Source organism: Oreochromis niloticus, linkage group LG2 (assembly GCF_001858045.2).
Source record: "Oreochromis niloticus isolate F11D_XX linkage group LG2, O_niloticus_UMD_NMBU, whole genome shotgun sequence".
Lineage (NCBI taxonomy): Eukaryota > Metazoa > Chordata > Actinopteri > Cichliformes > Cichlidae > Oreochromis > Oreochromis niloticus.
In genome coordinates this window covers 32,838,583-32,854,712 of record NC_031966.2, presented here as the reverse complement: position 1 = coordinate 32,854,712, position 16,130 = coordinate 32,838,583, and the positions used below count along the sequence as shown (strand labels likewise).

The 16,130-nt window shown below is 41.4% G+C and overlaps 1 protein-coding gene across 1 annotated transcript in view; it reads left to right on the top strand.

Moving 5' to 3' along the window:
* gabra4 (gamma-aminobutyric acid type A receptor subunit alpha4) overlaps positions 1-15,324 on the top strand; it is a 32,438-nt gene extending 17,114 nt beyond the window's left edge. Inside the window, exons 8-9 of the mRNA XM_003451782.5 lie at positions 3,185-3,441; positions 6,287-15,324. Of these exons, the coding sequence (XP_003451830.1) occupies positions 3,185-3,441; positions 6,287-6,823 (794 nt within the window). The 3' untranslated portion in view covers positions 6,824-15,324. The remainder of the gene's footprint in view (positions 1-3,184; positions 3,442-6,286) is intronic.
* The last annotated feature ends 806 nt before the right edge of the window (positions 15,325-16,130 follow it).

The window sequence follows — 16,130 nt, the reverse complement described above, 5'->3', positions numbered from 1 at the left end:
TTGGCCATGTTAAGAAAAGCTCTCTATTAGAGGGTAATGTCCTCAGTCTGTGGCCTTGAGCTGCAGTTCACCTATCAATGTCATCCAGCTGCTTTTGACTGACAGGTAATTATATAGCGGTCACGTCCGGGCAAAGGAGACATGCATTTATGTTGGGTAAGGGCTGTGACGCACAGATTGTTCCAGATCTTTGGCATAAAGGGGATTTTCTCCAAATCACATTATTGCTATTGGTTAATAGTACCAAGGGCGAGTGACGAGCCTCAGGCTTATACGGTGACCTTCTGTTATTGTAGGAGCCCCGCATAACCTTGGGTGCTGGTCAGACAGGTGTCTTGTTTTATTTTTATGGTCCCTCTCTGGGTAGTGCAGCGACAAATAAATGAGAACACATGACATTCAGTCCCGGGATGGTGTCTGCATGAACATCGGTCAATGTGTCCTCTAGCTCTGTGATGTATAACCTTTCTTTATTTGAATTATTTCCACAATTTGAGAGTTACCAATTTTAATGTGACCATTGCTTAGATGAAACAAACAGACCTCTGATAGATGCCTTAATTCATCTGCTGCATAAAGACCTTGACTATCTTTAGCAAGACTATGATATAAGAAATTAAGTTATTGATGGAAGTGATTGCCAATGAGACTGGAGAATAGTGCTGACAGACAATTCACAGGAAGGGGCATATACAGTTAGGTCGACAAGTTTATAGACAGTGACAAAATGTTTATAATTTACACTTAATTTAGTCTTTACACCATCTTATGGATTCTAAATCAGACGGTCAAGATGTGACGTTTTAGCTTTTATTCAAAGCAATTTTACTTTTACTTACTTTTTAATTGTGCAAGTGTTTGGCAATTACACATACTTTTATACACAGTCCCCCATTTTCAAGTCAAGTCAATTCAAGTTAAGTGGCTTTATTGTCTTTCCAACCATGTGCAGTGGTACAGTACACAGTGAAACAAGACAATGTTCCTCCAAGACCGTGGTGCTACATATGACATCTAACAGACAATCAACACAGGACTACATAAAGTGCAATTTGCAAAAGTAGCAAAAAAACCCCTCAAGACAAAGACAACAACACCAGACAGAAAGAACGATACAGACACAGCAGTGCAATAGAAATGTGCAGAAGACTGAGCCTTATGGGCACCGGCTCAGCACGTTGAGCAGGGGCTCACATGCCATACGGCTGAGATCAGCCAGCCCGGGTTTGCTGTGCAAAAAGTGACTTTGATTGATTCAATCAATCAATCAATCAATCAATCAATCAATCAATTTTATTTATATAGCACTTTTAAAAACAACAAATTTTGACCAAAGTACTGTACAATAAAATAATCAGATAAAATGTAAAAGGAAAGTAAAATGAAAGGTAAGAAAATAATAAGAATAAAATAATGAGTAAAAACTGGTCTTTAAACGAGTGAATGAGTCCAGTCACTGAGTGTTCAGGAGTCTGACGGCTTGGGGTAAGAAACTGTTTCGCAGTCTGTCAGTGAGGCCCGAATGCTCTAATACCTCTTGCCAGAAGACAGCAGTGTGTAGTTTTTCAGGGCCTCAAAAGTAATTGGACAATTGACTGACAAGCAGTCCAAGGCCTGTTCCTTTGTTTTTCCAGACAGACTGATTAAGAAGTTAAAAGATCTAGAGTTGATTCCAAGTATTGAACTTGTATTTGGCAGCTTTTAGCTGGAACTCTTAATCTGAGGTCCACAGAGATGCCAAGATGCAAGCAGAGGAGGTCGTCATTAGGCTGAAAAATCAAAATAAATCTAAGTGGCAAAATCAACAATCTGGTTCATTTTTTAAATCAATGAATGCAATAGCAAGCTCAGCGACATCAAACACCACAGAAGACAATGGTTAAAAACAGTTCTTTCCCAGATTAAGAAAAAAATTTCACAACATCTACCCAAGTCAGAAACATTGTTGAAGAGGTAGAGTGAGTGACAACAAAGAAGCTTTCCAACAACAACCACTGGTTACAATCAAGAAAACATCTAAAAGTCGGCAGTTTTGGAAAAATCCTGCTTGAACACGTGAAACCAAGAGAAACCCAGATGATGGGAAGAACAAAGTATGGAGAAGGAAAGAAACAGTATTTGAAGCATATCACATCCTCTTTCTAACATGGTGGAGGCAATGTTATGGCAAGCGGATGTATGGCTGCCAGTGGAACTGGATCACTAGTGTTTATTGATGATGTGACTCCTGACTGATGTAGAAGGGTGAATTCTGACGTTCACAGAGCTGTACTTTCTGTTCAGATTCAGATTCTGCTGGAAAACTGATTATACAGCGCTCCACAGTCCAAATGACCCAAAGAAAGTACAAAAGCAATCCAAGAGTTTTTCAAGGCAAAGAAATGGCCAGATTAGTTACCAGATCTCAACAAAATAGAGCAGCTTTACAGTTACTGAAGACAAACTCGACCCACAAACAAACAGCAACTGAAAGCAGCTGCAATAAAGGCGTAGCAGAGCAGCTCAAGGGACGAAACAGTATTCGGCGATATTCATGAATTGTAGACTTCAGACAGTCATTGAGTACAAAGGATATTCACCCAAGTATTAACCACAACCCTTATGTTAAAGTTATGCTGGCTTGTCCAATTGCTGCTGAGCCTCTGCAAATTTGTTTCTATGTATAAAAATGTTTGTAATGTTTGTTTGTTTAGCCACTTAAATTAAAGCTGAAAGTCTCCATTCAATCACACCTTGATTGTTTGACTGAAAATCCACTGTGCTGGTGTAGACAGGCAACATCAGTCCTCAGAGTACAGAGTGAAACTCTCCGAGTAGCTCAAGTGGACAAATGCTTTTTGTGGTTGTACATGTTTCTATTGCAAAGCTATATACTGTATATATGGTTCATTATCCTTCTGCCTTTAGTTAATGAAATCTCCTGATGAGAAGAACATAATAAATGGGTTATTGAACACGTCTTGTTTTCTATTCAGATCTGCAACGTTAAAATTCATGTCAATCTGTGGTGAAGCCTCAGTTTTCCCAGTGAGATGGATATTTTTGCAACTCTACTTACATTCAAATTGAGTCAAATTCAGACTAATTATGTGCTTTGATCAAATATGAAAGAATTTATGTCACCTCCCTCTTTGATACAGGCTCATGTGTTCTTTTGTTTTTATTCTCCCACAAACCATCCAAGGCATCACCACCGTCCTGACCATGACGACACTCAGTATCAGCGCTCGCCATTCCCTCCCCAAGGTCTCGTATGCTACTGCGATGGACTGGTTCATCGCCGTCTGCTTCGCCTTTGTCTTCTCCGCCCTCATTGAGTTTGCCGCTGTCAACTACTTCACCAATGCACAGATTGAGCGCGCCAAAAAGAAGCCGGCCAAATGTCCCCCGGGGCCCCAATCCACGCCTGTCAAGGTCAAGGACGCAGAGGAAGTGCTGCAGGTGACTTCTGTTTCTCTCAAAGTGGCTCAATAATCTGATCACACTTTACTTCAAGGAGCACTTACAGAGCATGTCCCTTATTATGCGCTTACTGCCTTTAGCCTACACGTTTGAATCATCAGAAGTGGTTCCTGCCTGTGAGAATAGTCAGCTGAGCTCCTGCTTAGAGGGTGTTAAGGAAAGCTAGAGAAAGCTGGTCCCAGAACTTTACAAATCTTGCTTGTCAAATTAAAAACAACTGAGTGTTAAATGACAGAAAAAAATGTGTGTGAGAGAGAAAATAAGACGGGTCTGAAAACAGCTTCACAGCACAGATGTTTGGGAGTAGTCACGAGGTGTGCAGCCTTTCTTTTGAAATTCTACGTGCATGAACTGACATAAGCTTCTATTTCTGTGTGACGAAGTTTAAGCAAATTACATCGACACCATGGCAAGTTACATACGGAGAGAACGAGGATTCATGAATATACCATGAAGCTATTTTAAAGCTGTAAGTCAGATATGATGAATGTGTTACAGTGCTGTTTATGTAACTGTAGGAACGTGTTCATGGCGCCGGATAAACACGTGCGATGTATTTTTCTCAGGCTGCATAATCTTCTGAAGAGTGGAAATCACAGGTCATCTGTTAACCGATCATTGAAGCTGACATAACCCACCAGCAGATATGCCCATTTTACAGTAACTACTTTAAGTTGTTCCCTTCTGCCTAAATCCCAGTGTGGCGTAATCATGCCTGAATGCAGTATAGTGACAACAGCACTTCAATGGATTAGGGGGTTGCTATGGCAACGGAGTCCGAATACATCTGTATAGGTTTCAGGACAGCTCTGGCAACAGGGGGGAAAATTAATGCTCTCTTCCTCAAGAGCAGGTCCTGTTACCAGAGGGCTTGGCACATGGGTCACAGTGTGTCGATGGTTCCAACTCCTCAGCATTTTACCTCCTCCATGTTGAGACACAAACTCCACTATCCACACACACACACACACACGCACACACTCCTCCTCTGCTGCACATGGGACACAATAACATTGGATCCTTTCAAATTCAAGGGTTGGGGGTGGTGTTGGTGGATTATTCCTGCAAATGCCTTAGTACCAGCATCACACTCTGCTTGAAAACATCAACTTTCAAAGGATAAGCTCCTTTGACGCTACACTGCATTACCCCCCCGATGCGGTGCTACCTACTTTCTGTCTTAAGCTTGTGTGAAATGAGTGAAAGCCATGGTAAGTGACACCTGCATTACGCACAGTCTGTCGTCTGCCTTCACAAATGAAGGCCATCTGTGTCGGAGGACTGTGATCAGATCAATATGACAAAGTTTGTGGGGAGGAAGTAAACTTCACCTATCCTGCAAACTCCTTCAAACAGGAAGAAGAAAGGAGAGATGAAAAAATTCTTTGCACGAAATACGTTTATTGTTTTAACGCTCCTTTTTTTTTTTTACTAACATCAATTCAACAGTCGCCTCGAGACGCTTTATATTTTAAGATTAAGCTTCTTACAGTAGTACAGAGAAATAATCTCCCGAATCCAAACTGAGAGCTGGTTTCAATAACCAACTCAATCAAGAATTCCAGTTGGATTTGTCCAATGTTATCAATAGGTGGTGGCGTGGTGATACAGGGGTTAAAACTATTGCCTCACAGTCAGATGGCTTTTGGTTCAAACTGGTTGGGCTTCCTCGGGGTTCTCTGGTCTCCTCCCACAGTCTAAAGACATATCGTAGGATAAATGGTAATTCTAAATATAAAGGTAGAGGTGGATAAAATGCTTAAAGTGCATAGAATAAAGTACTGCATCATTGTATTATTAAATCTGGCCTGTTGTGCAGAGGGCTTTGGGGGCTGCGTTTAGAGAACTTTGAACATGGTGATAAATCTGGAAAATTCCTTGCTAACCACTTCAAGCTAAATACAGAAAAAAAAAAATTTATTCTGGAAAGGACGGCACTGGGAACATTACTTACAATATTACACAACAAATAAGCCTTGGCCTCTGTTGGACATGAGCTTGGAGGGAGGAGTTCACCATCCCCATCACTCCCCGCTGGGATGCAGGTGTTTGTTGGTTCTGGGGACTGTGGCAGGATGTTCTGGTGTGGTCACTGACCCACTCACTTGGTGGTATTGGAGCTTCTTCTGTTGCTTGGACCTCTTTTGTGGCGCCCAAGAACTACCAAGTGGTTCTTGGGCGCCTGGAGCCTTGATCTCGACTCACACTGGGGTGGGCAGCTCCAGTGGGGTCGGCTGCCCGTCGCCACTGGTCCTTTGGGACTCCCACCCCTTGGCCGTGCGGACCCCATCTAGGGTCTTCCTCATTCTCCTGCTGGAATGAGCGTGCAGATATTGCCGAGATGTGTGGACTTAGGTCTTCAGAACTCTTGAGGACTGCGGATGGCCCGGTTCTCTGGCCAGCTCCCCACCCTCAAGTAAATTTCTTAACAAAGACACACACCCACATTCGACACTCTCTCTCTTTCTCTCACCCACACCCCCCCCACAAGAAGACTGTTGATTTATGTACCTGTGCATTTTCACGTTTTTGTCTTCCAGGTGTTGTATGTTCGTTTTTTCTTACAGGTGCAGCAGTTGGCGATACATTTGTATACAACATTTGTATTATATCCTTTTATTGGGTCCCCCCCCCTCTTTTTTAACCTCTCCTGCCTGTCCTGACAGACAGGATTTTTTAAAAACAAAGAAGTTAACATTTGCACAATGAAATGTATTTCAAGCTGTTAAACTGAACTAAAACATGAGGAACAAATTAAAATGTCAGTGTCAGTAAACTTTCTTATCAGCCTGACTCAAATACTGGTTATTCTCCTCTCTCGCAGCAAAATCCTGATACGAACGGTAATCTGAGGAAGCGCATGAATTATATCTCCCACCAAGAGTCGAGCAGTCAACAGAGAGCCCACTCCACCACCAACATTGCAGGAGTCGGGCGAGGAAGGCCGCTGCGACCTTTAGCAGGTGGAGCCAATGGCAGCTCTTCCACCCTCTCCCGCTCCAGCCCAAAGTCTGAGAGTCTGCTCAGCGTTGCGTCTTCCTCAGCGCAGCTGGTGAAGAGCACGCCTCAGGCTGCAGCTTCTACGCCAGACGTGATGGCGGGGACGCCGTGCAAGCAGAACGCCAGCACTTCCTCTCTGCAGCATCTGCTGGGCCCGAAGCTGGAGCGCATCCAGATGATGGGGAACAAACTGGAGCCGAAGCAGACGCCGTGCTCCCAGCCCACCACTGCTGGTATGGGCGGAACCAGTAAAATTGACAAGTATGCACGGATCCTCTTCCCCGTGTCGTTTGGTGCATTTAACATGGTGTACTGGGTGGTTTACTTATCAAAGGACACCATGGTGGCTAAAGGTGGCTAGACGTGTCTTTTAACACATGGGAAGCAAATAAGGATTACTGGAGTTTGTGAACATTAAGTAGAACGTGTTGTTTTTGCCAAACAGATGAACAAAATGTGCCCATAAAGCACTTAAGAATACATTTATTTTTTTCTTCCTGAGTCCTGAAACTGCAAGCATGGGAACAAGCGAACAAAATTAGAAAAACCTGACTCCACATAAGAAGGAACACCTGCACACTGGAGTATGCTACTGTCCTCTTTCTATTACATCGTGCTTCATCTGACTGAAAGGTCCTCATCGGCTTCAACTGATCTCTTCTGGCCTGCAGTCAAGATAAAGCATGGATTTTATTCATTTTCCTATTTTTGTACCCTGCACCTGGCAAGATGCGAGGACGTGTGTGCCATTGTTCTGAACTCAACTGCAACAACACTGTAAATATATAAATTTATTAGGATAAACAGATTTATATTTAATGAATACAGTTTACTTCCTTTTGAATAATTAAGACGTGTCGCTTTTGGTGCCAGCAGGTTAGAGGTTGCAAAATTAAAACAGAATGGAAAATTCTTGAATGTTGGCCAAAAGGGTTTGAAACTAAAATGGATTTGGCCAGAATGAAAGTCCTCAAACCAGGCTGAGTGGAGCTTTGGCCAGGACCTGATCAACCATGAAAAGCTTCTCTTGTATAGTACCTACTTGCAAAGCATCTTTCACATGCAAGAAGGATTAACTAATCTGAAAGAGCGAATATGAAATTTGTGGATAAGTCGGGCAGAAAATAGTAAAGACAAGTTATTAATTCATGTAACAGTAGGCTTTAAGCTTCTTTCCGTAACAGACTGCGGAATAGCAGACAAAGATTGTGTAAGTGATTAAAAAAGAGCCATAGCATGAACAAATACAGGGAGCAGAACACAAAGCCATTTGCTCGTAGACCACTGTGGCAATAAAATAATGAGCTGGTTGTTTGTTTCGAGACATTTCGGCGTGCTCAACAAAAGAATGTGACTCAACAGCAGCTCCAGGGGAGAAACACAACATCTTACTGCTGTCATCCACATTCTTAAATGTGTTTCCGTGCACTTTGATTTTGGGCATAAAACATTATTTAATTACTCTTCATGGGAAAGATCTCTCATGTGTGTCTATGGAGCACACTCAGCTCCTATCAAAACTACAGCAGATACACAACACGTCGAGCACGTTTTGAAGGTTGAAATAACTTTTTCTCTTCTGTTTGGTGACCCCAGTGTCAGCTGACACACGGCTGTTGGTCACTAAGCTGACAGCTATTAGTAGGTTATGGAATTTATTAGTGTTTGCATTGATAATTGTCGAAACATTGATGTTGCCTTGGTTGAAAGATATTAGCGATTTAGACCACATTCAGATATGGAAGAGGTTGATATTTATCTGTTGTGTCAGATAGTTAATGTTTAAAGATAATGACGAATCATTTTTCATATGGGGTAATCAGTTTACGCCTAATTTACTGCAGCTGCAGTTTATTACCAACCAGAAAACGATTGTACTGAAAATGAGAGTGCATATCTTTGGAAGTGTAAAGGCCTTTTCACACAGGTGCGCTTGTGCTGTGGTGTGGGCGAGCCATAGAGAAGAATGGGTTTTAGAGCAGTTTTCACATTGTATGGGAAGGGTCTTAATAAATTCTCCTGTCGTTCTGAATTAATGGGAAAATGTGTAAAGAATCTTACTTAAGATTATTTTCATGAGTAATATTGGCCTCTACTCGGTTTTTATTTCAGTTCAGGTCTTAAATGCTTCGAGATGCTGGCATCTTCGTGCAGAGCCCCCATGTACTCAGGCTGAAATCCATTTTAGTTGCTTCATCTCATATCCTGAAACCAGATCCTTTCAAGTGATCCTGTAAAAACACTGCAGTATCAAAAAGTCAAAGATGCTTCAGGTCAGCAGAGGCTGTTGTGATATCAGGATTCATTAATTCAGAATTAGATGTGCTGAAGAATAAACACTTTGAAAATAGTGGTCATAATAGCGAGGACTAAAGCCCTTTACACACCGGACATGTAAAATTCAAGCTAATATTTCGTGCCTTAAAAATGTGTCTCACCTTTTTTTAATGCAGCCATTCACACCGACCGCGTAATTTTTGTATGACAAATTTGGGGCTTTTTTTTTTAAACGAGCTAAATTTTTCAGATCCAAATAAACAACAAGCGTGCTCGTAGTTTAAAACATGCACCGGCTTGATGATGTCAGCTTCATGTTTTTTAAAAAATTCATTTTCTGCAGAAATGCTTTTGGTGTGTATATCCAAATGTGTGATCCAAACTTGCTTCTTTGCAATGCGCTCGGTGCGTAATGGCCTTAACTCAGAACTTGAGCTCATCTTAATCTGCACACTGGCTACTTCAACACTTGCTAAAGTATTGTGTTTTAAAATAGAGATTTTCTGCTTTCATTAAAAAAATCTGTGCATACAAGCATTGATTTGAAAATAATGTCCATCCACATGACAATGCTGAAAACAATAACAAACGCAGTCAAAAGCACGGCAGAGCAGCAGGTGCAGTTATTACCCTGATCTATAAAAATACTGGCCAATCAGAATCTTTAATGGAACAACTTTATTAGGTGAACAAAGATGGGGCATAGCAGAAGTGAATGTGGAATGTAGAAGTCTCCGTCTTTCTAAAAACACAGGAGAGTGGGTGTGTGTGCATGTGTTAGCATCTAAACCTGCATAAAAAGATAAAGCAATAATATTTTGTCATGCATGAACACAGCACACAGTCTGATGTAAGAGTTAATAAAAGGCAAACACCAAGTTTCAGAAAACTCCATTTTCAGTGACATAAAATGTGGACAAAAGGCCAAAATGGATAGAAAAGGCTAGTTATCAAAACAACTGTGTTGGGTTCATTTTGAGAGAGAGAGAAGACAAATATGCTCAAAGTGCATTTTCTTAAATTTATTTAGCAGTTGAAGGTTCAAAAATGTCTGCAGTGTCTCTCTGCTCGCTCAGGAGACCCAAACGAACAAAGAGCCGCACACCCGGACAGTGAATGCTTTTTATTATGTGTGATAAACAGGACACTAAGGTGATTGGTCAAAAGTTCTCCTTGTTTGACTGAGATCCAGTACTTCGGCTCACGTTTCTTCTTCTCCAGCTTTCTGGGCACTTCACCCTCCTGCTAGCAACACTCCCGTTACCATGACAACCCCCTCTTACCCTCCGGTCAGACCTGCATAAAGGCGGAGCTAGGGTGCTTCCATAAGAGCAGACTTATGATCCTGTTGTCTTGTAGGTATCACAACCTCCATCCACATTCTTGTGAAGGGGGTCTTGGTCTGTTAGACTGTGTTAGACAAAACACAAATAAGTGATGCTACTTATGAGATATTAGCCTTACATATAAACATAAATCCCAACACTATGTGTAGAAAGGCCCCAAAAGGTAACCAAACGCAGCTACTTGCTCGCACCGACTCTTTAACTTACTCCACTAAACAGAAGCTTGGAGGTCCGTTAGCCAGGCTAGCTGCTTCCAGCTCTTTCTGGTTATTGTGCTAGGCTAATCAACTGCTGGCAGCGTCTTCATATTTACACTTCATGTGTCTATAATCACTTTCAACTCTTTGGTAAGTAATGGAAAAAACATTATTTCCACAAGTCAGAAATGTCTAAACTCAGCTATTAGCTTTTACACATGATATATATGTGCTATTTTTTTCTTTTTAGACATTTTGAACCCTCAATATTAGTATTAGTGCTGACACATTTTTGTACTGTTTTTGTTCAAGTAGTAATCACATTTGGAGGAATGGAGGTCTTAGTTGTCAGCTACCATTAATCCAAGCACGATGCTGATAAAGAGGAGCTTGGTCATTTGAGAAGAGGTCAGAGCAGAGCTCCTAATCTAAAGGAGCCAGCTGAGGTGCTTCAACATCTGACCAGGATGCCTCCTGTGCAGCTCCTAGGTGAGGTTTTGTCACAGCAGCGTAAGACCATGGAGCAGATTCACAACAGACTTAAGAGATTACATCTCTCGGGAAGAGAAGAGGGATAGAGGTGGACTATCAATCCAAATATCAATAGTATCGATACTATCGCTGGTATTGAATTGATACTAGTGCAATAGGATCGATAATTTGTTTCTATCCTCTAAGTTCAGTCCACTGATTTGTGTTAAATAAATAATTTTTTTGGAAATTAAAAAATATACCTGGAACATGCACTATGAACCTTTTTGTGTTTGACAGTCACGTCTATTTTATCTATAGCCTAAAACACATTTAAACAACAGGAGCTGATCCAAGGTGCTTTAGAGACAGGCACATTTACATAATTTGTACATTTATAAATCATGACGCACCGCTCTGCCCTAATAAGCTGCCATTTAGGTTAAAAGTATCAGGATCGATATTGGTAAAGGCAATACTGGCCCTGTAATTACTTGTAATTGGATCAGTACCAAAACTTGCAGTGTTGCACAGCACGACTGGGGGAGTGGGCAGGGAGCCGCAGACCCAGATAAGTGGCAGAAAGGATGGATAGTCCCAAGAAACAGACTAATAAAAAATAACAAAATAAACCTGAAACTTACTGGATGGTCTGGACCAGACAGTAAATCCAGTGTGCTTCCAGTGTGATCAGGACCTTGGTGCAGTTTCAGCCTCTGCTGACCTTTAGAGGTGATGAATCTGCCGGTAATTGAATCCTTGAATAGACAAAGGACACCATTATCTTGATAACACACAGCACCACAGCAGAAGATTGCCCTCCCTGCTGTCGGGTGTTGCTGTTCCCTAACTGGCTGATAGAGGTGAAGCAGGGGATGTTTTGTCATTGAGCGCCTCGTCTGGACAAAACTGACATTCGGCGATGACGCTGCTAAAAAGTGCACAGAAGAAGTCTAGAAAATATCAGAAAATTACAGTTATGGTCCATAATTAAGCGCTTTAGCAGATCCTTTTTGCAAATAAATAATGTGTAGGTTAGCGTCATAATAGGAAGGAACAGAGGTGACTCATCTTGAAGAGTCTATAATTATAATGTACGAGATCTCATTTTATATTTTCATAAAAGAAGCAGAAAAATCACACTTGATAGATATACGTATGGTTCTTTTTGGCCTATTTTTCTTCTTGTTGGAGAAACTGGAGGTTAAATAGTTGGCGGATGAGCTCAGTGTCACTTCTGCAGATAAAGATGTAGAGGGTGTGTGTGAGTGTGTGTGTGTGGGGGGGGGTTTTCGTGATGTAGTTGGTGCCTAGTTTCTTGCTCTAACAACCATATCATCCATGTAGTCATGGTTGTTGGCCCTCGGTTAGTCTAACAGGAGTTATGATGCTGCCACTGCAACGAGAATCGCGCAGGCTGATGGACAGATCAAGATGCCCGGCGCCACTCACCTCTCCTAAATGCAGTCAAGTGTGAAATTGATTTTGCCGTCATTACCTCCCCATTGGTCTCTGCTCCCATGCTCTCCCCATTCCTCTCTGTTTGCCACAACAGGCTACAAAATGAATCTCCTCATAAAAAAACAACAAAAACCCCCCACAGACCATCCATGTACCAACGAGGAGCCAGTCAGCAACAGATTGATGGTCAGTGTAAATATGCTGTATCTCTGCGCTTCTAAATGTGTGCATGATTGATGGAGCAGCCGACGCCAGGTTGTGGATTTTCTGTTGTTGTTGGTTTATCTTTTTTTTTTTTCCATAAACGAGCAGTGCTAGACGACAGTCAGACAAGCTCGCTTTGCCCCTTTCAGAGTTTACTCGTAGGATTTGTGGGAAGTGTGAGCACTCCCTGAGCTCAAACTCCCAAATGATCATCATCAGGCTTCATGAAAAACCACACAGTGCAGTTTAACTGGGCAAAATGGTATATTTATTGTGGCTTCAGAGCACTTTTGAGGTAAAACATGGCATCACGCTCCCTCTAGTGGCTCAACTGAACCCACTTTTATTTTCTACACAAACTCACAGAGGATCAGGCAGCCCTCTGCTTACTGAGTTATTAAGTTACAGTAATGAGCAGAGTGATGAGACGCTTTTCATGAATGTGGACACTTTAACTCCTCGCAGAAATCAAATGAAAGATTCTCTCTGTCCCCATACGTTTCCATTTTTTTTGACTGTTGCAGATCATTTTCAAAATAAAAGTACTACATGCTTCCTTTACTGATACTCTGCAGAGAAAAACTATAAATATATTTAACAAAAAAATGCAATAGTTCAAAGGTCACATGTGTGATATGTAATAACATAGACTGTATGATGTTATTGGGTTGACGTTGATGCATTGTTGTTGTAGCTGGTTTCACTTATTTTCTTGCACTTTTAAAGATTTTTCTTATCTGTAACTTTTTGACTGACCTCTCAGGTATTGATTTAAACTGAGCCATGTGATAGGAATTAAGATTTGCCGATAATATAACCTTGAAACGTGAAAGGGCTCAGAATGAAAGGGTTTGAGTCATTAGTAACTGTGCTGTACTGCAACACTCTAATAAAAAGCTGTAGTGAAGCAAAAATCACAATATTCATTTGAGAAACTTGTAGGAACCTTTAATTCTAGCCTCCTTAGCTATTCCAGTCATATGGAACTGAACATGTCTGCAGCTCAGCTTTAAGGCTGTTTATTGTGAGTCCTCTTTAATGCAGTAACAGGGGAATTAAATTAAAGTGTCCTTTTTTCATGTTGAATCTGTCTTATTTGCATCAACATGAAATATTATTGTATAAAAGTCTTACAGTCTTTTGGGTCCATTTGAACGAGTTCATGAAGGACCGTGCACTCACACACTGAAGAAAGAGACCCCACCATGTAATATGTTGTGTCTAATTCCTGACATGATCCACTAGAGGGAGCAGCGTGCCATGATTTTCTTCACTTCAGAACACAGATGGTACTTTTAGATGGGCCGAGGTGCAGCGTGGACAAACAGGGTGATTTGGTTTTGCTTTAGTGTCTAATTTCTGTGATTCTAATGGGAGAGATGTACTGATAGCATTTCACTGTGCTCAGCAGAAGCCACACTCTGAGAGTGGTTTGATTCCACCAGCCTAATCATTTATTTCATTTCATGAGCCACTCTCTAGAGATTTGCATAATAACAATGAAGGTCTGCCCTCCATGTTATTATTCTTATCACTCATCTGTCGTTGTAGATGAGAATCCTTCAAATCCTGCAGTCAAGGGGAGGCGGTGATTCAGGGTGGGCATCTCGGGTTGTTTGATGTAAATAGAGCACCTTTGCAACCGGAAAACAACTGACTGACTTGTTAAGTCCTGGATTTGGGTATATATCACAGGTTATTGGGTCAACCCTAAACTAATGCCACAAGTATGTCACCACATCAGTATCTCCATTCGTTGGATAGATTTCAACTACAGATTGTGCACTGACAGAAATGTGCGCTGTTTTGTTGGGTGCTGTGTTCATCACATGTGAAATCAGTGATTTGTATTCATCATGATCTTTTCTCATATTCCTTTGAGCACGCTGCTCATGCAGCCTGTGTTTCATTCGTAATAAGGTCTCACTTAACCCAGTTTCTGGACTACCACAGGCCAAGATAATTAACATGTAGGCCCTTGGTAGTTAATAGGATAATACATTCTCATTTGTATTATACTTTCTAGCACCCGTGCGAGTAATTTGGGCGGTTATTAATCTTCCCGGTGGAGAAGGACAGCATGATTCCAACTGTTTGGTGTGTCACAACACAGAAAATGAAAAAGCCTAAAAAGTCCACCTCTAATCTGCTGGTGCTGTATGCACTCATCGGTCTCAGTGATGTGGAACAAGGATTTCTAAATATTATTTATGGTAATACTCCATAACAGAAGTACCAATTACAGCAATATTTAGACCGTTATATAAGCCACAAACAAAAGCAATAATGCAAAAGCATAGAACAAGGCATATATTCTATACACTACCTTAACACGGCTTCCTGCTGCACCAAAGGACTCATAATTTTCTACAACGCCCTCCCATTGTGTAAGAATTTAGTCCTTTAATCAGTCAAGCTCATAATTAACGACTAACAGACCCTTATTGTGTTTATATTTGATCAAAATTTCAGTCGCACTGGATGAGATGAGTGAAACAGGCTTGTGAAACTGTGTATTGTGTAATAGTGAAGCCACCTTGAGTTTATCTAAATGGTGACAACGTACTGCGGTACTGTACATTACTGTACTCCAACTTGAAGTGTTTGTCATCCTGTCAGGTTGTTACAGTCAATATGCTGATAAAATATTTTTTGAACTAACGTTTCATTTACCAGTCCTTATGCAATGCACTGTTTTGGGCAAACACGATTAAACATGTTAGAGAAATACTCACTGCATGTTGCAGCTTTATTTGAGGAAGTGGCAGTGAAAGCGTGTCGCGTGTGTGATGCAGAAAGGAGACAAAGACCATAAAAAGTGTAAAAGTCACTGTCCAAGGTTGATGCTTAGCTAAGGGAACGATTATACAGGTAGACTATTACAGGGTGCAACACATGCTAATAACCTGATTGCTGTCTTTTACCTCTGTCTGGTCTCCTCCAGCTCCCAGGGAAACATCTGGCTCTCAGGTCTATGTCTTCTCCAGTTTCTTAGGCTACGTTCACACTGCAGGTCTTAATGCTCAATTCCGATTTTTTTGATCAAATCCGATTTTTTTGTCTGCGTGTTCACTCTACAAATAAAATGCGACACCAAACACGCTCCAGTGTGAACGCTCAAAGCGGCCCGCATGCGCAAAAGAAGATGTCACACACAACGCGCTGTTTAGACCCAGACCAAACAGTATTGTTTGACTGATGGCCCTTAATATAAAGACTTCGGACTTTACGTTTCCCAGTTTTTGCTTTAAGTTATTTTGTTATTTACATAATAATGTAAATAACCTAATAATGATCCTTATTGCTGTTTTAGAGGAGCGGTGCTTCAAAGGATAGTTGCAGATTTCTGTCAGAATCTGCAGATTATACAGTACAAATAAAATGTTCACGTTGTCTTCCCAACAGTTTCACTGACATCTACACTGAATGGCCAGGAAGCGTTCGCGATGTCTTCTCCGGAGCTGATAATTGGCGTCTGTCTTGTGTCAGTGACGTAAAAGACGGATTTAATGCGACATGACCGTTCAAACAGCAGTCGCTTTCTAAAACATCGGATATGTATCGGATTCAGTACCACATACGAAAGTGACCCAGATCGGATTTGAAAATATCGGATTTGTGCCGTTCACACTGTCATACCATGATCGGATATGGGTCGCATAGGGTCAAAAGAATCGGATTTGATGCGCTTTCGCCTGCAGTGTGCCTTTGT